At 31.9% G+C, this 22,746-nt stretch overlaps 1 protein-coding gene across 2 annotated transcripts; it reads left to right on the forward strand.

The window, feature by feature from the left end:
- Positions 1 to 13,709: 13,709 nt before the first annotated feature.
- LOC123224469 (RNA exonuclease 4-like) lies at positions 13,710 to 15,506 on the forward strand. 2 transcript variants are annotated; one of them, XM_044648142.1, is made up of 6 exons: positions 13,710 to 13,820; positions 13,904 to 14,058; positions 14,158 to 14,279; positions 14,368 to 14,780; positions 14,900 to 14,980; positions 15,087 to 15,506. In XM_044648142.1, exons 1-6 carry the CDS (start codon positions 13,786 to 13,788, stop codon positions 15,331 to 15,333), a joined length of 1,053 nt encoding a protein of 350 aa, XP_044504077.1. In that variant the 5' UTR covers positions 13,710 to 13,785; the 3' UTR covers positions 15,334 to 15,506. The 2 variants fall into 2 exon arrangements, with proteins under 2 accessions (XP_044504077.1, XP_044504078.1); XM_044648143.1 differs by having other exon boundaries at positions 13,716 to 13,820; positions 13,907 to 14,058.
- Positions 15,507 to 22,746: the final 7,240 nt, after the last annotated feature.

The raw sequence follows: 22,746 nt of genomic DNA on the forward strand, positions 1-22,746 counted from the left end.
CTTTGGTAGATCTTCCGAGATTCATCTTTGAAGATGACTTTGACTTGACAAAAAAAGATATATATCACGACGAAGATGACTGATCTTCTAGGAGAGAGAGCATCGCTCATCATCGGAGAGGGAGAGTGACTGGGTTGAAGACAGTGACTAGAGACAAAGACCATAGCTGGAAAATATAGAAAAGAAAAATAAATCCTAAAGAGAAAATGCCACTTTTCATAACTTAAACCCACTAAAAATTGTGAGTTTTTAAAATAGTGTTATGGAGGATGAGCCCAGAAGAACTGCTGGCAATCTCCAGGTCAGATTACTATTGTTGGTGCTTGGACTCATCTGCTTAAACAATGAAGGGCATAAAATAACATTCCATCGAAGGGGGTGAAGGCTTTTAAAGTATTGTTCATATTAATTACTAGAAATTAATTAAAATAAATAAGATGGGAACATGGGATAATAAATTCCGCCATAAACTGAAATCTTATATTATGATAAAGAAAGCATGAAGTTGTATTATGTATAATTATGCATTGCCGAATAAAAGATTGAGTTGATTTGGAAGAAATTAAATCGGTCGCCTGTGTTGGCCATTAGAAACAGACATAATTTAGTACGACAATTATGTGACCAACTTTTCTCTTCTGGTGGTTTAACGGTGTTGATTAATTAATAATTTAGTTTTTCTTTGACTCAGACGGAGTCTTTAATTTTCATAACTTCGTATATAATTTATTTTTAGCCACTGAAACACATAACTGGATAAAACATATATTTTTAGCCACAGTTACTACTGCAATTATGAGTCAACGACTATCAAACAGTTTTTGATTGATGACGAATCTGACTTGAAGATTCAGAGGCTATCTGGTTGTCTATATATATATGTAGATACACATATACATACACACACACACAACTAGTTTATTAGAGTGTACACGCGTGGTTTCTCTCTCTCTCTCTTGGACATCAGTACAAAAATCACATAAAAAAAAGTAGTAAAACACAAAGAAATCATTAAGAACAAAAAAGAATAACAAGAAAACAGTTTAAAACTTTACAGACTTACTTTCACTGAATTTACATCTTCATAGCAGAAATCAAGCTCAATACACCAAAAAATATGAAAAAAAAAAAAACAGATTTACACCACCAATCATCAATAAATTATAAATTTTCACCATTCATGAATAACATAATAAAAGAAGTAAAATAATAGTGAAATTTTTTTCAAGATGTACTTATCTAGATTTGGTGTCGTGTGGTTATATTGCCTGTTTTTCTTCAACAGTGTAACCCTAGCTCAACACAAGAAAGGTGTTATGGAAAGAAGTAGGGTTGGACTCGAACCCGAAACGAGTAAGCTCTATATGAGCTCAAGCTGCTCGCTAAAATTTTCAATTAAAAATTTTGATTCAAAACAATGTTGTTTTGCTTAATATGTATTAAAATGACGTCATTTTGATCAATATGTATTAAAATGACGTTATTTTAATAACGAAAAATGAGTCGAATTGCATTCGAGCCGAATTCAAGCTTGACTTTTACGAGTTCAAGCTCAAGTTCAGCTATATGTAAACCCAGCTGAGCTCGAACTCGAGCTCAGCTTAGTTTGAATTCAACCCTAGAAAGAAGACATTCCAGAGAGAGGGTGGAATTTTCTAGAATTCCTTTGATATTTTGTAAATAGGGGGCAAAATAAACACCAAGAAGTGCATCATTTTAAAGAAAAGCCAACTAAACGTTTCTTTTAACTCTATTAATATTCTATTAGAGCTTACATTCTAACATCTTCTCTCAAACTAAAATGTGTAACGTTTTAGTTTACCTTGAAAATATATGTTTGATTATTGTATACATCTCCTATTTTCTTCTTGTAAACACAGTAAATATTAAACTTTTTCTTTTGCATGAGTTTTTATAACACTTTTTTTTTTTGTAACAAGGAACCTCATCCAAATCGGACTATTTCTTCCGATCAAAACTAGTCATACAGAGTAGGTCATACCCTAAGTCTAGTGGCTAGCTTTACAATCATTAAATCAGCTAAATTTATACATTATTAGCTAAGAATTGTGTATCATCTATCAACATTCTTTCTTTTTTTAAATGAAGAATCCCACATTGAACAAATCAAATCTCGAGTCCAATGACAAATTCCACAAAGGTAAATCAAGAGTTTGATTTTGAAATATTATCTCACACTTGTTATACATTGTTGAGTTGTAGATGAGTTGTATAAACTATATTAGGATTAGAATCAAAACTATATTATTATTAGGATCTATAAAATAGGAAATTAGTTTATTGTATTTTCAATTATAGTTTATTGTAACAACATATATAGATGTATCCTATTCACTATCAATATATACAAAAATTATTCAATTCAATATTTTACATGGTATCAGAGCTAGAAAATCAGAAACCCAGACTGTGCATTTTTTAGTAACATTTTCTAGTAAAGCTCAGATTGTCCTCCTGCCAATATAGGATCAAAAATTTGACAACACCGGTCTACTCATCTCTCCCTCACTAGAAAAACCCTAGAAACACATCACCGTTTGTCGTCACATGCGCCTCCACATGCTATTCCATTCTCTGACAGCTTCATTCATTAATCTCTGTCTCTTGTGAGCGTGACACCTTCTTGTCGGCACCAATGGACTCATATGACATTAGCGAGCAAAACCCTAGAGCCTTATTGTCATTTATTATCAGACGTGTCATCATTACCACTGAAAAAGTAAATCTCGCTAGATTTTCTTCCTTGTTTGGATTTTGATCTTCTCTAAGTCAACAAGAGCACTTTTCAGACTTATTGATTTTGATTTTTCTCAAGTTCATGTACTCTCGTGACTTAACCATTTCTTTTGAGGGATTCAACTCTAAATCAAGTTTTTTTTTCTTTTTTTATCTCTTCATGTAATCACAACAGATAAATTAATAGGGAGTGCAAAATATACCTCATAGGTCACCTATGTCAAATTATGATGCATTTTATAAAGCCTTAAGGATCACTTGACCACTAAGGCTGAAGATATAAAAACAGATAAGACTACATGGGCTAAAACTGATGCGTTGTTATGTAGTTTATAATGGCAAACAATTGACTCTCAACTTCATCCTATTTATAAAACTTATAAAACCTGTGTTGAGATAAAAAGTTAGGAAAATTTGCTTTATACTAATGATATTCAATGGCTATATTATATTGTATCAAATCTAGTTAATCTAAAACAATAGGGTATGAGCATGTCAGAATTCCTTGGTAGAATAGTCTCTTAAGGCAGAATTTAACTTATTATTACTCGTAATTAGTCTGCAGCAAAAGATTTGGCACAACGAGATAAGTTCTTCATAGTTCTAACCCTTGCCATTGTAAGCCCTAATTTTACTCCGATATGAGATCAAATTCTGGCTAGTGCTACTATGCCTTCTCTCCATGCAGTGTTTACTTGATTACTTTATGTTTCCTCCCCTAGTGTTATGACAAGATCTCCCATTATTGACTCTTTTGTTTTGGCTTCTTAATATCAAAACTAGAATAGAGCAAAAAGATCATGGTGGCAAGGGAAGTTGACCCAAGTGTAGTCATTGTCATCAGTGGGGGCATACTAGGGAGAAATGCTATAAATTGCATGGATGACCTACTTAGGTTATCAATGTTGTTTATATTGATCACTCTGATCTTTGTTCTGAATCATCTGACAAATACACTTAGCCATCCTTGACTCTTATAGGTGCTGATTATAAAGAATATCTTAAGTATTAGACAAATAAACAGTTTTTCTCATATGTTGTTGCTTTCATTACTTACACAGATAATTTAGTTGTATGTCTTACTCAATCCTCTCTTCTAGGGCCTTGTGTCCTTTTATTATAGTGTTTTTGATCATATTTCTGATAACCCTCGTTTGCTTTCTCATTTTATGAATGCTTCAATTTTCTTATTAGTCACTTTAGCTAATAGGTCCAAAATAGATGTTAAAGAAGTGGGTCATGTGCATCTATTTCCTTCCTTTTCTTTAGACTCTATTATTTATATTCCCCATTGTCCTTTTAATCTTGTGTCCATTAGTAAACTTACACATTTTTTAAATTGTTCTATCACTTTTACTAATGAATATGTTGTAATTTAGGATCGAGGCATGAGATTGATGATTAGCGCAAGTCATGAGTCATAGGGCCTTTATTATCTCAATTTATCTTGTACTCCTATATAACATTGTCTCTAGGTCTCTAGCTATCCTTCATAATCATTTGTGTTATCCCAGTTTATTGAAGCTTTAAAAGATTGTTTTAGGTCTGTCGAATTTAGAGTCTTTAAGTTATGAGTTAGGTCAACTTGAAAAACATTCTCATAGTTGATTTCCAAAATGTGTCAATAAACAAGTTGTGTCCCTTTTTGAGTTGGTTCATTCAAATGTGTGAGGTCTTATTGTGTCTCTTCTATATTGGTTTTCAATACATTATCATATTTATTGATGATTATTCTCATTGCACTTGTTTATTTTTAACGAAATCTCGCTCAGAATTATATTTCATATTTGAATCATTTTGTGATGAAAATAAAACACTATTTAAATTGTTATTTGTGTGTTGCAAGGTGATAACACTTGTGAATATTTTTCTTCTCCCTTTATTAAATTCATATCTTCCCACGAAATCATTCATCAATCCTCTTGTGCTTATACCCCATAATAAAATGGGGTTGTTAAGCGTAAGAATAAATATCTTATTGAAACTGCCTACACTCTACTTTTGCATAATTAAGTCCCTCTTTAGTTTTGGGTATACGTTGTACTAACTGCTTGTCTCTTGATTAATCAAATGCCTTCTTCAGTCCTAAAAAGCAAGGTACCTCATTTTATTTTGTTCTTTGATCAACAGTTATACTCTCTTCCTCTAAGGGTCTTTGGTTGCACTTATTTTGTTCATATTTGTTCCTCTGATCAGGATAAATTATCTACCAAGTCTATTAAGTGTATTTCTCTAGGATACTTGCATCTTCAAAAAATGTATAAGTGTTATTCTCCAACAACACATCGATATTTCATATCTATTGATATTACATTTTTTTAATCTAATTTATTCCTCCTTTCATCTCCACTAGAAAGTGATTCTATAACCAAAGTCCTTATTGTCCCTTACATTGCTTCTCCTCCTGAGTTTGTACCTATACCATAGTCTCCCTCTCTTGTAGGAGATTTTCCTCCTCTTATAGATTATGTTTATGTTCCTTTTACAAGAACTAACATTGTTCCTGATAATGTTCTTAAGGCTTTTATTGATACATTTCCTACTCCGAATTTCTCGCTTGTTGCAGTCTTGCCTCCTGATAATAAGTTTTCTATTGTCATTCGTAAAGGTATGTGGTCCACTCGCAACCCTCATCTAGGCATATCAATTGGGTCAAGTCAAATGGAGGCCTACTCAAAGCCCAAAAATAAGACCCACTCAAACAAGGTTGACCCGATACTATAATGTGTAGAGCTCAACCCATGGGCCTTCTGAGCTAGGATATGAGCTTAGTATTAGGCCTATGGGTCGACCTAGCCCATTACAGTTGAAATATAACAAAAATTATATTCTACACTGTGTAGTTACTTTTGCCATAAGCAAAAGCCAATGACCTTTGCCACACAATTAGAAGTTGTTTAGCCAGTAGCTATTGTTTTAATTTTTTTTAAATTTTTTTCTATATAAACAACCCAAATATTCTGCATTTTCTAATTTTATTTACAAATTTTTTAATCTCAATTCTTTCATTATATTTTCAATGTTATTTTCTCTCATTAACTTTCTTATGAAAACTGTCTGAATTCGCCAACAATAATTCTATGTATTTATAATTTCATTTTCATTTTCATTTTATTATTACAAATGGATCCAATGTCAAATGAATTCAATTTATTTGAATATTATTATGTTGACGTTGATGATATTATTGATGATGCAGAATATAGAATAGGTGGACCACCAATAGACGAAAGTGGTACAAGCACTGCTTCACATTCACCAGAGAGAAAAAAAAACAAATGTCAATAGTGTGGGAGCAATTCGATCAAATAGAGGAAACAATCAAAGAAAAATTAATTTGTCAAGTAAAATGTAAACACTATGGTTCTTGTTTGACATATGCAAGTATGAATGGCACGAGACATATTCTACAACATCCCTCCCTAGAAGTACTACCTATCAAAGGAAAAATGTTACGAATTAATATCTGGAGCGTCTATTCTTTTCTTTTAAAATACTTTAACATGAACGCATCACTAAAAGTGTTTAGAAATTATTCTAAGAAAACTGAAAACTGAAAACTGGAAGTGAATAAAATATGTATATACTCATATAAAAACTCATCTGAAAGTATCTGAATACGTGGAGTAATCATATACAGTTATACCATAATCTTAAAAAGGTCAAAAGTCGACAAGAACATGCCACTGTATGCATGTAATATAAACTAGAGATAACCTGCTCTAGTCCGATCTACCTACGCTGACCTGACCTTGTCTCACAACTACTTCGATCATCTGTACCTGCAATCATGAAAGAAAAGAAAGTAAGAGATAAGAACACTCAGTAAGGGGAAAGAATTAAGTAAATTATCTCATCTTCTGTTCTAACTCACTCTTGGGACTCAACCTCATTCATAACCTCCATAAGAAATCGAAAGGATAATCTAGTTCATTCTTTACTATTTGGGTCATACTTTGTCTCATTTGGTGTCTATTTGATACTTTTTAGAAGCTGACTATAAGGATTTGACACCTTTCTAAGCTCGAGCTCTCTTTCTTTCTCTCACTACACTATTTTGAATCTGAATTGAGCTCTACTACATGCATGCTCTACTGCGAGCAGACCCTACTAGGGGTCTATGTCTTACTACGGACGTGTCCTATTACGGACGTGCCTTACTGTGGGCGATGTAGTGTAAAATGCCCCCTCATAGTTCATAGCATGCATGCATGCCTTATATCTTACTACTCGTGCTTCCATATAAATCTATTCATAACTCACCAGACCATACTCTTGGGACGACCCCTGAATCTTGAGCTTCAAATTCCTTTTCTTGTTTTTCTTCTTCTTTTCTTTTTCTCTCCTTTCTTTCCTTTCCTTTCCTTTGTTTTCTTTCTTTCTTCATTTCCTTTTTCTCCTCCTTTTCTTTCTTTCTTTCTTTCCAAAAACTGCGAAATATTGTTCACAGAACAGTCATTTGACAGGATAGTCTTCTTTTTCATACAATTTAATAGCCCAAACGATTTCTAATTCATACAAGCTATATATTTTTGAAAAGAGAATTCAAAGAGCTTTCAAACAAGCTATAATAGCACTCATAATTCGTTAGATAAGGCAGTCAAAACGTGGGATGAAATCAGTGGCAAAAATTGTCTTCACTGTTTATTTGGTAAAACAGTTCTTTTGGTTTATACAATATTTAACAGTCCAAATGATCTCTAATTCATACAAAATATATATAATTGGAAAAAAGATTCAAAGAGCTTTCCAAAAAGCTATAATAGCACTCATGATTCATCAGATAAGATAGTCAAAACGTAGGATGAAATCAATGGCAAAAAACTGTCTTCACTGTTTATTTGATAAAACAGTTTTTTTTTCAAGCAATTTAACAGTCCAAAAAGTCTCTAATTCATACAAGCTATATATCATTGAAAAGAGGATTCAAAGAGCTTTCCAACCTACCATAATAGCGCCCATGATTCATCAGATAAGACAGCCAAAACATAGGACAAACGCAGTGGTAAAACTGTAAATATTATCTAACTCTCTGTCATCAACAAAATCACACATAGACACCCCAAATGACAAAACAATATTTCTCAACTTTAAAATCATTATTTATAACATAGATCCAAGGAACCAAAAGCCTAAAACATGCAACATATCAAGGATAATACCTCTTACCTTGTTTCAAGTCAATCTTTGCAAGTTGGTTCACTTTTTCTTGTTTTGTTTCCTTTATCACCAAAATCACTTTAAATCAACACCAAAACATACTAACATATTTATATAACATGCATTCAATATATATAAACATAGGAAGAGGGAAAAAGAAAGAGATCTTTTGGTTACCAAGCTCTAAAAGTGTTTCTTCTTCTTTTCTTTCCTTACTTTCCTTTCAAACTCTTCAAATCATCCACTTTCCTTCTAAAAAATGAAGAAAACAAGCATGAAGGGGCTGGTTGCTACAGTTTTATGGGAGAAGATGATAGAAAACACTTGAAGCTTCCTTTTATTGTTTTTGTCTTTTCTCTTTTTTTTATTTACATCTTTATTTCTTTCTCTTTATCTCTTTTTCTTTTTCTTTTTATATATCTATATAGTTATTTATAAAAACACATATATACATGTGAAAATATATATATACTTAAAATGAAAAATATCTCAAAACATGGTCAAAAAATATAATTGCCTCTGAAACATACCTGAGGGTATTACATATTCACTAACACATTACTAATTATTACAAAAAAATTTCACATGAACTCATAGGGCAAAAACAAATTGTACTCAAATTAATAATTATATTTTTTCAATTATATTTGATAATGTCAAAAATAATGATAAAGTTATTGAATATATGTATAATTATTTATCTCCTTTATTTAATAGAAAATTATTTCATATTAGGTGTGCATGTTATATTAATAATTTAATAGTTCAAGAAAGCTTGAGCTTGGCTAAAAAACATATATAAATAATTGGACATGTCATTGTATATATTTTATAATCCCTATCATGAGTATAAGTATATTATCAATTACGTAAATTAATAGGGGTAAGAAAAAAAATTAAAAATAGATATTAAAACTAAGTGAAATTCAACGTATATCATGTTGAAAACATGCAAAAGGCATGAAGTTTCTATAGCATAGTACTTCAATATCCAACCAAAAGATTCGATAAATTTATATGTATATATATATCAAGATTGAGAGATAGTTATAACTCTAATGAACATATTATAGTCATTAAAGACAGTCACAGACCATTACTCAAGTATGTATTATTCAACTATTTGTTTAATAATATATAGTATGATAAAAATAAGTGATCTTTTTAAAGAACATGGGTCCATGGCTCTCATCATATTTTTCAGAATATATCTACGCAAATGGAACAAAAATTTAAAAAATATTGAAGTGAAATTCTTTACTTTATTCCGCAGCTACTGGTTTAAATTCTAGGGTAAAAACTAATGACCTACAAAATTTATTTGATGTTATTAATGAAAATTTATCACTTAATAGCAATGTTAATTCTAGTGAATATGTTCAAGATTTTTTACTTGAAATGTATAGTATTTATAAACAAAAATATGAAAGGATTGGACAAAGTTTTGTATCAGAGCTAAGTTCTGGTAGTTAAGGCAAAAAAAAGTCACGCATATGATCGCTCTTGCATAAAGGTAAAAAGTTTGTCAGTCAAAGTACAAATTATGATCAATTTTATAATTATATCATTATTGACCATTATTCAAAAATTGTTCAAAGATATAATATTAAAAAACTGAACGTTTTGGCATAGTGGAAAGATAAGACATAAACTTTTCTCGTGTTTGCTACTATGACCTTAGATCTACTAATATCTTTGGTATCAACTGTAGCATCGAAATTCACTTTTAGTATATGTGGATACTCATTGGATAATAGATGATTTAATTTATAGTCAAACATAGGCGAGACAATCATGTATATAAAGGATTGGGTCAAAACTTATTTTAAATTACAGAATCGGGTGACAAAAGATATCTCTAAAAAATTCACAAATTTGAACATTGAAGACAAGTAGATAAATGGTATAATATATATATTTTGTTTATGTTTGTAATTATATAATATATAAATTAATTTATTTGTACTATGTTATATTATTTTTTATTATGTAACCACAATATTCTTTTGCCACAAGTGAGAGATTATTAATAAAATATTCAGGGTACTGTTTTCGGTTTTAATAATTAAAAAATAATTTGTGTTTAAATTTTTAATTAACATTTTTTTTAAATCTGTTTAAATAGGCCAGCCTGACATGACCCTATATATATATAGGGCTAGGTCGTGGGCCTTAAAAATTCTATAGGCTGGCCTGACCCATAAACACCTCTACACTCATCTAATTTATAATTTCCTTAATTATCATTGATTATCTCCATCACATTATGCTATTGTGTCCATAATTTTTTTTGTTTCAATCCCTTCCAATATTCATGAGACTCTATCTAATCTCGAGTGGTGTTAGGCATTGGTTGAAGAAATAATTGTTTTACATAATAATAACACTTGGAAATTAGTTTCGTTGCCTCCAGGCTAGTCAACTGTTGATTATTGCTAGATTTATACTATTAAAGTTGGTTCAGATGGTCATGTTGATCGATTAAAGACACGTTTGGTGGTAAAAGAGTACACTCATACTTATAGGTTGGATTATTATGACATTTTTTCCTTTGTGGTTAAGACGTCTTCCATCCGTTTGCTCTTATAACTAGTTGTTATTAAACAATGGCCTTTGCACCAATTAGACATTAAAAATGTATTTCTTCATGGTGAGCTTCAATAAGAAATCTATATAGAGTAGTTGTCTGGCTCTGTTGCTCAGAGGGAGTGTAGCTTAGTATGTAAACTTTATCACTCTTTGTATGGCTTGAAGTAGTTATCCAAGAGTTTGGACATTTTAGTACTGTCTTCCAAGAGTTTTGTATGGTTCAATAAAAGTCTGATCATTTTGTTTTCTATAGATATATATCACCAAAGAAATGTATCTATATGGTTATTTTTATCAATGATATTGTCATTATATGAAGTGATCAAGATGGTATTACACAATTGAAGAAACATTTGTTTAGCCACTTTCAGACCAAAGATTAGAGATTGTTGAGGTAGTTCCTTAGTATAAAGGTTGTTCAATCCAATTCTGGTATTGTTTTCTCTTAGAAAAAGTATGCATTAGATATTATGAAAAAAAAAGCAAGGATGTCAGACTGTAAATCGATGGACTCTCTTATGATTCTAATTCCAAGCTCTTTCCTTGATAAGGGGAGGCTCTTGTAGACCTTGGAAGATACTAAGGACTGGTTAGTAAGCTTAATTACCTTACCATCATATGGTTTGATATCTCTTTCTCTGTTAGTGACGTTAGTCAGTTTCTATAGTCTCCATGTGAAAGTCATTGGGATGTCATTGTTTGAATTTTGAGGTATATCAAAGGTTGACCAAGCAAAAGGTTGTTATATAAAAACATGAGTCATATACAAATTGTCAGATATTCTAATGTTGATTGGGTAGACACTCCATCTGATAGATGTTTCACTTCAAGTTCTTGTGTTTTTGTTGGAGAAAACCTAATAGCTAGGAAAAGTAAAAAGCAAAATGTTGTTGTCAAATCAAGTGTATAAACAAAATATCGTGTAATGGCCATAGCAACTTGTAAGCTTATTTGGTTAAAGCAACTGATCCAAAAGTTGGAATTTGTAGAAGTATCACAAATGAAGCTACTATGTGATTGATAATCAAGTTGTCTTCCATCTTGCCTCCAACCTAGTATTTCACAAGATTAAATATATAGAAATTGATTGTCATTTTATTCGAGAAAAAGTTCAGTCCGATTGTAATACTACCAGTTACGTCAGCTCAAACGATCAGCTAGCAAATACTCTTACTAAATCTCTCAAGGGTCCACATATTGGTTTTATTTGTGGCAAGTTTGGTGTATATAATTTATATGTCTCAGCTTGAGAGAGAGTGTTGAGTTGTATATAAGTTATACAAACTATATTAGAATTAAGATCTATAAAAAAGAAAATTAGTTTATTGTATTTTCAATTATAGTTTATTATAATATTATATATAGTTGTATCCTATTCATTATAAATATATATAAAAATTATTCAATTCAACAATTTACATACATGAAGTATATATCAATATATATTTTTTAGAATGAAGAATCTCATATCAAACTTTGAGTCTAATGATTGATTCTACAATTATTAAACCAAATAAATTAAAAGTTTAATCTTGAAATGTCGTCAAAACAAACTAAAACTCATACTTTCTTATATATAAAGGAATTCAAAGTACTCCTTTTAAGGGTTATCTATGGGTATCCTTTGGCATTCATATATGGCCAGTAATTAAAAAGAAGAAGAGAGTGGAACTGAAAGGACTGAAATAAAAGAGCATCTTCTCTTCTGTTGACGGAGTTGATAAATTTATGGTTCCTTTGAAATGAAGAGTGATGGCGCGTGCGTGAGGAGGGCAATCTTTGTCGTATAAAAATGCCTTGGTTTGACTTGTTAACAGAGACAAATGTGACCATGGATATATGATCTAGTAGTGGACCGAGAATAGAAAGGAATAAGATGTTCTTTTTCCTTTCAAAGTTTTGGTATCTTCAAAGAGAGAAATGCGAATCTACTGGCTAACTTTTCGGAGTCAAAAGTGAGTCTTTCTGAATCCTCCAACCTTCTAAAGTCAAACCTTTCTGCTTCGTCTTCTTGTTTTCTTTTCCATATAACTGCATCCACCTCCTGTAGAGAGACATTCCGCACCGAGGTTCAAAAAAACCTGATCTCCAACTTTATTTTCCTTTGCCGAAAGTAAAGCATCAGGATTAACATTAATTTTCATGAATTAACCATGAGATGAAAGCTCTACAAACATTAATTATCTCGCTAACCCCACATGCACATGCTGGACCTGAATATTTAGTCTAAAATTTATCACCCATCTTGGTCTGATGCTTGACACTTTCGGGAAAGTTAACGTCAATTCCCTAATCAGAACCTTTTTAGAGGAATCGTATAAAATAGGGAAGGGAAGTTTAGTTGATTCAAAGAAAAAGTAACCAACAATAAAATGTTTGACTGGCAATTGAGATAAAAAAACGAGAGATAACGTTCATCTTACAACTGGTTCATGATTCCAGCCGATGCAAGCGCTTGGTCCTTTACAGTACCAAAAAGCATCTGCAAATAATTGATGAAGATTAGCCACTCTTTTAATAGTATTGTTCAAATGCATTGGCAATTCCTGTGCACTGTGTTGCTTCAGTAATGATTCCAACGCCAAGGTTGCGTAAAGAAGCTTATTTAAGGATCAACCATGTTTAAGAAATAATAAGGGGGGAAGGTGACAGACTGCTACTTACCAATTATTTGTATCGGCAGCATCTCTCAGTCTATTCCGGATGAATTAGTAACACTTTTAAGTCATGGCATAGAGTACCCTGGAATCTCAATGCACATCAACTACAGACTGGAAAATGACAAAATTCGCAAATTGACAAATTGAGTGGCATTCCTACTCCTAGCATGTTTCTTATTTGCTCAGTCTTCACCAATCACCGACCAGAATTGTTCTTCACCATTAGAGATATCTGGGAAATTAAGGCTTTGATGCAGAAGGAATCTTGACATTTGTTATGGTGTGACAGTATATGTAACACAAAAACATACTAAAAGACAATTAAGAGCTAGCATTAGCAGCAGGAGAAATATTCTGATTGAACCGTGGACCCCCAAGCATCTGGATAACAACGAATGAGGTATATGGAGCCTGGTTCATACAAACTCAGTTAATGGTCTCAAGGAATCAATCCTTTTTAAAGCTGGAAGCAATAATAATTAATTCCTTCTCCTCACTATATAATTACTTAACCACACTAACCTTCTTCACCAGTATTCCTCTCTTCCAGCTATTACCTGCACCTTGAGAGATAAGAGTGCTAGCTTAAACTTAAGGTGATCAGCTCTCAATCTCAGTCATGGCCGACAGAATGGAGTCTTCAGAAACCCTGAGGTAAGGCAATCTTCTTTTGTTTTGACAAGAGTTTAGGCAATTTTTCTCCTCTTTACTTAAGGCCTTGTCTTACCATAATTTAGCAGGCACAAGTGTGCAGCATGCTTTAAACAATTTAACCGAATGGAACACCTTGTGGAGCACATGAGAACTTCATTTCACTCGGTTCATGAATCCATGTGTGCAATTTGTAAGAAACATTGCAGATCTTTTGAATCTCTGCGGGAACATCTTACAGGTGATCAACCTTTAAATAATTCTCCATTTATAGAAGCAACTTCTCTTTCGTTTAATCTCAGGGCTCGATCTTTATACTGTTCATTCATATACAAAACAGGGCCATTGCCTAAACTGGAGTGCAACAATATATTTAACGTCCGAGGATGTAGATTCTGCTTAGCCATCCTTGAGAGCCCACATGCTCGTAGGATTCACCAAGAAGGATGCCAACTCTCTAATGTAAATACTTTGCTCTTAATTACTGTTTACATTTCAACTAATTTTTATTCTTCCGGCAGTAATTTTTATCATCAATTTCTTGTTTCAGGCACTTACCACTCGCTTAGCAAATTTAGGAACTGTGGATAACACTTACTCAAGAAATCCACATATAGTTGCGCTAGCTTGCAAAATGGTTGGTGGGGGCACTGATGGTTCTCTAGATTATTGCGGAAGGCTTTGCATCATTGATGAACGTGAAAACATTATCTTCCATGCTTATGTTAAACCACCAGTTCAAGTCACAAACTATAGGTATGAAACAACAGGCATTCGCCCAGAACAGCTGAGGGACGCAATCCCACTAAGGCAAGTGCAGAGGAAGATTCAAGATTTCCTTTGCAATGGTGAACCGACGTGGAGGATTCGAGCAAGAGGTGGGAATGCCAGGATTCTTGTGGGTCATGGTTTGGACCATGATCTTGATCGTTTGCAAGTTGAATATCCACCAACCATGATCAGGTAAATTAAAGTTCTTTCAATCAAATCATTAAAAAAACTTATCACAAATTCACAATCCACTTGTGCACCAAAGCTATATATGAATGACTCAAATCTTTTACCTATCAACCTTTCATCAGGGATACAGCCAAATATCCTCCATTGATGAAAACTAGCAAGCTCAGCAACTCACTCAAATACTTAACCCAAGCATATCTAGGGTAAGTAACCCGGAAACAATATTATTTTATGTTACTTTTTAACCAATATAAATGGTTTAAGTTTAATATGTATAATAATAATGCAAATTCTATATATATTTTATAGATACGATATTCAAACTGGTGTGCAAGATCCATACGAGGATTGCGTTGCAACAATGAGATTGTACATTAGAATGAGATCCCAAGTGCATAAGAGCGAGGAGTATCCACTTGCTTCCGACCCACAAAACCGAAACATTTTTGCAACAGCGCCATGGAGGCAGAACGAGCTCGAGAGGATGAGCCCAGAAGAACTGCTGGCAATCTCCAGATCAGATTACTATTGTTGGTGCTTGGACTCATCTGCTTAAACAATGAAGGGCATAAAATAACATCCCATAGAAGGGGGTGAAGGCTTTTAAAGTATTATTCATATTAATTACTAGAAATTAATTAAAATAAATAAGATGGAAGCATGGGATAATAAATTCCGCCATAAACTGAAATCTTATATTATGATAATGAAAGCATGAAGTTGTTTTTTGTATACTTATGCATTGCCGAATAAAAGATTGAGTTGATTCGGAAGAAATTAAATCGGTCACCTGTGATGGCCATTAGAAACCGACATATAATTTAGTTCGACAATTATTTGAGCAACTTTTTTCTTTCTAGTGATCTAACGGTGTTGATTAATTAATAACTTAGTTTTTCTTTGACACAGACGGAGTCTTTAATTTTCATAAATTCGTATAAAGTTATTTTTAGCCACTGAAACACATAACCAATGTTTTGAAAATCAGATGGAACTAGTCAATTCAATCAGGAACCAACTTCAAGTCTAGTCCGGTTGATGTGAAAATACAGTTTGGTAAATAGCTTAGTTAAACCCGGTCAAAACATGTGAACCAAACGAACCGGAAAAATTGGGTTTGACTTTAAAATTTTAATAAACACCATACATTATTATTAATTCCAACAAATCAAGTTTTACTCCCTTGGCAGCTTGTGTCTTCCCCACCTGGATTACTTAATTAATAAAATATTATTATATTATTAATTTATTAATATAAAACAAAACCCTAAAAATTCCTAGTTCACAATTTCACTTAAAAAAAATATCTCTCAACAGGCGCAGCGTCTTTTTCTTTTTGCCGGTAAGTCCTCTTCTTCTTGATTTATTATTTATTTTCTTATTTGCTGAAATAGGTTTACATTAATATGTGGTCTCAATGCTTTTTTTCTGTTTGAAAGGGTGATGATCTTTGTTTTTGTTTATTGAAATCCATTTTATTATTGTTTCAATTTTAGTTTTTGGGTGTTGGGTAATTGATTAAATCATAGCATTGTTGATGCTTTGATATTGGTGTTTGAAATTGTTTAACAGACAAAAGAATCATTTTAGGTCATGTTAAAGAAATTATTTGTCCTAGAGCCACTTGTTCTACCACCAATTTTAGTACTTTGAAAAGTTTACATGATCATAAAGATGATTGACAAGCTCTTGTTATTGTTGCAAATAACAAAAAATTCTTGAAGATGCAAAAAGGTAAAGAGGTTAAACAAATTGTTCTTAATGGAAATTTTTTGAATAATTGTTTGATCACAATAAGGATTATGACTCTATTAATACGTCTTTTGTGTATTAGTGATTCTGATGAAAAACCTGTTTTAGGTTATATTTATAAAGGGTTGTATAAAGCACGCTTGGGTATTAAGAAGTTGTTCAAAAATAAGAAGCATTTGTATAAGCCCTATACCATCATTATAGATGCTAGATAGGATAAAATGTTGTGTCAAAGTCTTCATGTTGCAGCATATTGGTTAAACCCAGCTTTTCAATATGATCGAGACAATTTTTGCAAAAAACCAGAGATTATGAGTGGGCTGATGAATGTGATTGAAAAACAGATTATATGTGACAAGTCAAAGCTGTTAGTTGAAACTAGTTTATACAAGATTGTTTGAAAAGTTTTTCTCTTTCATTAGCTTATACTAGTAGCAAGAATATTCAATTAGATAAGAATCAAAATTTATTTATATTTTAATGTTTATTATTTCTTTAATTTTATTTACTGTATTTTAGTGATTTGATCATTTAACTTGTTTTTTAATGAAAGATTAATGGTAGAGATTATTTGGTTATGATAATCCAAATCTACAAAAGTTAGCAATAAGACTTCTTAGCCAAACAACTTCTTCTGGATATAAATGAAACTGGAATGTGTTTGAATGCATACACACAAGGAAAAGAAATAAGCTAGAGCATCAAAGGCTTAATGATCTTGTATATATTCATTACAATTTGCAATTGAAAGATAGGTATAAAAAAAATTAAATTTATTTTCTCATGTGATTTTACATGTTCATATATATGTATATATTTTATATTAGGTTTACTAATGAGAATACTATTTTTATATCAATGTATAGGATTGGATCTTTCAAGAAGTCATATAATCTTGTAGATTATGAATCAATTGATGAAACTGAGTTTTGGGTTGTGGATGAAGAGGAAGGAGAACTTGACTATGATGAATTAGAAAATATGCTTAATGAAGAATATCCAAAAGATATTGAGGAGTCATGTTCTCATGATCCTAAAGGTTGGTTTAAAATCAATGGGTTTTTTAAGTTCATGTATATTTAAAATTTACGTTAGATTATAACTTTATTATATTTTTATAGGTGATGAAGACGATGCAATAGTGATATTTGATGGCCATGATAATGATAAAGATTGATTGAAGCTTTTGCCGTAGAGTGCGAATTATTTGAGTAAGATATTTGAAATTGTTTTGTTGTTTTGGTTTTTTTGAGTTTTCTGTCTTTGTTTCCATGAATTGAAATTTATGATTGAAAGAAACAAATATACTTTGTTATCATCAATGTTACTGACTAACAAACTATTTTTAGTGTTATTGCAATTTTTGTATATTGTAGTAGGTTAATAATTAGATTATAAAGTCTTATGTGTATATGAAATGGTTGTGTTGTGTTTTATATAGGTTATTAGGTTGTTAATTTCATATGGAATGAATTATAGATAATTGAATGAGATTTTAGATTGTTTTCATGGTTAGTGGTAAAGAATTGTGTAATGTGAATCTAGTACGTTCCTAGTTCTTTTGTTAGTATTAATGGTTGTTGGATTGTGATGTTTAAGTTTTGGGAATAGTGAAATTTAATTAAGTAGTCTAACTTATATCACAAAAATAGTTGGTGATGTATTATTTTACTACACATATGCTTGCCTTTTAAAATTAAATGGTTATGTTATTTTTTAAACAGTGTTTAGATAGTTAATTGTGAGTTAGATTGAACATTGTTTAATTAGTCGTGAAATGTTGTATACAACATTTCTTATAATTTAATTACTTTCCGTGATTATATTGTATGTGTTAATTGTTGTTGGGATGATAATTTTTAAATTGTGTTACATAATAAAAAGACTTAGTGTCTGAGTTGCTCTCTTTTTTATTATTTATATTTTATAGGTTAATTCGACTGATTCAATTGATTGAATCATAACCTAATAATCTAATCAGTTCGATTACTAATCCGATTTTAAAAATATTGCACGTAACTAAAGAAAACATGTATGAATATGTGCTATATAACCTTTGAAAGCTGCAGTACCATGCAGTTATGAGTTAAGTATATAAAAGTATGGATATACATGGTTTCTCTCTCTCTCTCTCTCTCTCTTTCTCTCTCGGACATCATTGAGCTCAAATTAAGCTAGGAATTAATTAGAACTCTCTCTCTCTCTCTCTCTCTCTCTCTCTCTCTCTCTCTATATATATATATATATATATATATATCTGCCAGGCCTGGATCCGCGTATTTAAACCAAAAACAATACAAAAGTCACCTGGAATAAAGCAGCAAAACACAAAGAAATTATCAAGACTAGGAAAGAATAAGAAGAAAGCATTTGAAAACTTTAGGAACCCAATTTAACTGAATATACATCTTCATTGATTAAAAATTGAAAGAATACATTGGTTTATCTGGTAGAAATCAGATTCAATACACCGAATAAAACATGAAAAAAAAACAATAGATCTATACCATCAACTATCAATAAATTACAAATTTTCACTATTTATGAATAAGAGAATAAAATAGATAAAACAATAGTGAAAGTTAATACGAACAAACTGAACTTATCTAGATCTTTAGTCTTGTGGTCATGTCATCCATTTTTCTTCAACAGTGGAGCCCTAGCTCAATATAAAAAAGGTGTTGTAGAGAGGAGACATTCGAGAGAGAGGTTAGAATTCTCTAGAATTCCTTTGATATTTTGTAAACAAGGAGTAGAACAAACATTAGGAAACACACGGTTTTGAAGCGAAATTAAGTAACATTTTCTTTTAACTCCGTTAGAGCTTACATTCTAACATCCTCTCTAAAACTAAAATGTGCAAATGTAAGTTTGATGGTTGTATACATCTCCTATTTTCTTCCAATAAACACAATAGTCATTAAGCTTTTTCTTTTGTATGAGTTTTCATAACCCCATACCAACTAAAATCTTATCACAAAAAAAAAAAAAGGCCAAAAGACTTATTCTCACCCAAGGTTTAGTTTATAGTTAAACTCCAGCCCGCTAAGTTTTGAAAATCTAAATACTTATCTGTCAACTGTTAAAGTTAACAAAATCCATTAAATATAAGGGTATAATTGTCATTTTATCAGTGATATTAAAAATATAAAATTTTATCTCATTCTCTCACATTAATTTTAAAAACTCACAATTTTCTTCCAGCTTAGGTTTTGAAAAGGTACATTTTACCCTTCCCCCCCCCCCCCAAAGGTATATTTTTCTTTCCCATAATTTTCAACCAATGTCTCCGTCTCCGACCACCTTCTTCAGTCTAGTCTGTTTCCCTCTCAATGCACTCTCTCCCTTCTAGCATTGAGCGAAGCTTTCTCTCCCAAAAGATCACCATCTTTATCATAACACATCTTTGTCTTCGTCAAACGAGACAAAATTGGAGCATTAATCCCTTCTTTAGAGACGAATCTCAGAAGATTGGTCGAAGATCTATGCTAAAACCTTCTACCTTCAGTAGATCTTCCGTGATCCATCTTTGAAGATGACTTTGACGTGGCAAAAAAAGTTACGTATCGCAATGAAGACGATCGATCTTTTAGGAGAGAGAGCATCACTCATCATCGAGAGGGAGAGTGACTAGGTTGAAGACAACGACTAGAGACAGAGAACATGGCTAGAAAATGTAGGAAAGAAAAATAAACTTTAGAGAGAAAATGTCACTTTTCAGAATTTAAGCTGAGGGAAAATTGTAAGTTTTTAAAACTAAAGTAGGGAAATAATATAAAATTTTACTTTTTTCAATATTACCTAGTAAAACAACAATTATACCCTTAAATTAAACAGATTTGGTTGATTTTAACAAGTTACAGGTAGGTTTTTAGATTTTTAAAACTTAATAGGTGAGAGTTTGATAATGGACTGAACATTGGGTGGGAATAAGTCTTTGGGCCAAAAAAAAATTCTTCCATCAAGAACAATCAACACTTCAATCTAAAGCATAACATAACCACAACCACATTTAATAAACAAGCAAAACAACATACTTCTCAGATACAATAAACAGAAAAACAACAGACATTTATGTACAACACATTCATTCGGCACTGCTGTCTTTTTCATTTCCTTCAACCAATAAAGCAGAACACTTAGCCAGGTCCACAACCTTCAATTTTTCTCTGACCAGATTAAACCTCACTATCGATAGAGGCTTAGCAAGAATATTTGTTGTTTGATACTCAGTGGATACATACTGAACTAGTTGATAACAACTTAGCTGTAATATGTTGTTTTACATAATGCACATCCAATTCAATATGGTTTGTTCTACTGTGAAAAACAAGATTACAAGTAAGAGAATTAGCATTTTGATTATCACACTACATCATTACCTTTTCAAAGGCAATAATTTTCTTTTTAGAAAACAAGTTTCCAGACGATGCCAATTCTATTAACACTTGGATTAAGGCCTTATATTCTGATTTGGTTGAGGATAAGACTACAACTTTTTATTTCTTAGAGCTCCATTAAATCAGCTTGCCCCTTAAATACACAAAATACTTCCTATCTTCAACACTTCGGCCTAATCAACATTTGTGTACGCTTCTAAGGTTAGGAACTTTGTATGTCTAAACCACAACCCATACTGAATTGTTCCTTTTATATACCTTAAATGTCTTTTACATGTCTGCCATTGTAGTTTGGTGGGTGCTCTAAGGAACTAACTCAACCTATTAACTATGAAACTAATGTCAGGTATGATGAGGGTTAAGCAGTGAAATGATCCTATTACACTCCTATACAAAGTAGAATCCACAAAAAGTTTACTATCCTAGAAAAAGTTTTTGCTCCAACAACCATAGGAGTTGAACAAGAATTGGCATTGATCATATTTGTTTAATTAGCAAGTCAGTGGCACACTTCTTTTGACACAAATGTAATCCCTCTGCAATTCTATAGGCTTCCCAAAAAAATAGGTCAACTCTCCTAAATCTTCAGTGAGAATTGATGATTCAGATCATCAATGAACTCTTGAACATATTTTTTGTCTATACCAGTAATTAAGATAACATCTACACAAATTAGAATATGGGTTATTGCATCCTCATTTTGCAATATAAAGAGATTTGTGCCTAATACAGAACTAACAAATCCTCTAGTTAATGGAGTTGTCTTAGGTTCGATAACCAGGCTCTAGAAGTCTGTTTCATGCCATATAAAGTCTTGGTCAGCTTGCATACATGTCAAACTTTTCCTAGATGCTCAAACCCTTCAGGTTGAGTCATGTACACATTTTTTTGCAAATTACTATTTATGAATGTGTTATTTATGTCTACTTGATGGATGGTCCACCTAAAGGGGACAACCAAGGTAATGACTATTCTAATGGTTGCTACTTTTATCACACAGCTAAAAGTATCAGAATAGTTTATACCAGGATTTTTTTGAAAACCCTCTGCCACCAACATAGATTTTAGCTTCTGAACAATCCCGTTTGTATTATGCTTAATTCTAAAGACACTCTTATCAACATTCATATTAGGGGTTTTTGGTGAGAGTATTGTATTCTTCTTCCATGGATTTATACCATAGTGGATTTTCGGTTGCCTTCTTAACATACTTTGGTTTGGTCACTACTAGCAATTCAATTTGAGTGAGAAATTATGTTTGGGCAAACTTCCTGTTTTTGACCTAGCAATCATGGGCTGTGTTGATGCAATTAAGGGATGTTCTTCTATAGTTTCTGGTTTATCCTTTTCAACGGGCAAAACAACTTCTAGGTTTATTATGGAAAATGAATCCGTGTTTGTTTGAAGTTGTTATGTGTTTTGTGTTTGGATGAATTATTTTGTTGATTGGGTTCTGCTAATTTTAATTGATTTTCTTTGATTTCAGCATCATGGTATGTTGGGGTTAATTTGAGATGGGTAGTGACAAGATTATTGCAAGGACTAGGATGCATTGGACTCTTCTTCTTAGTCATTTTAGATAGACTAAATGGTATTGTTTTGTCAAAAAATGTAGATGAAACTGGGATATAAAAACTGTTTGTTTTATTAAGAAACTTTTCAGTTACATTTTTTATTGCTTTGGATGGCTCAACAAAATTCACATTTTCCTTTAAGGGTAAAAACTTTTCATCAAAGGTGAAACTAACAACCGTATAAGCTTTTCCTTCTTCACTTAAGTATTTATAGCTTTTATGAAAATTGTTGTATCCTATAAA

Source organism: Mangifera indica, chromosome 8, assembly GCF_011075055.1.
Source record: "Mangifera indica cultivar Alphonso chromosome 8, CATAS_Mindica_2.1, whole genome shotgun sequence".
In the NCBI taxonomy this organism is placed as follows: domain Eukaryota; kingdom Viridiplantae; phylum Streptophyta; class Magnoliopsida; order Sapindales; family Anacardiaceae; genus Mangifera; species Mangifera indica.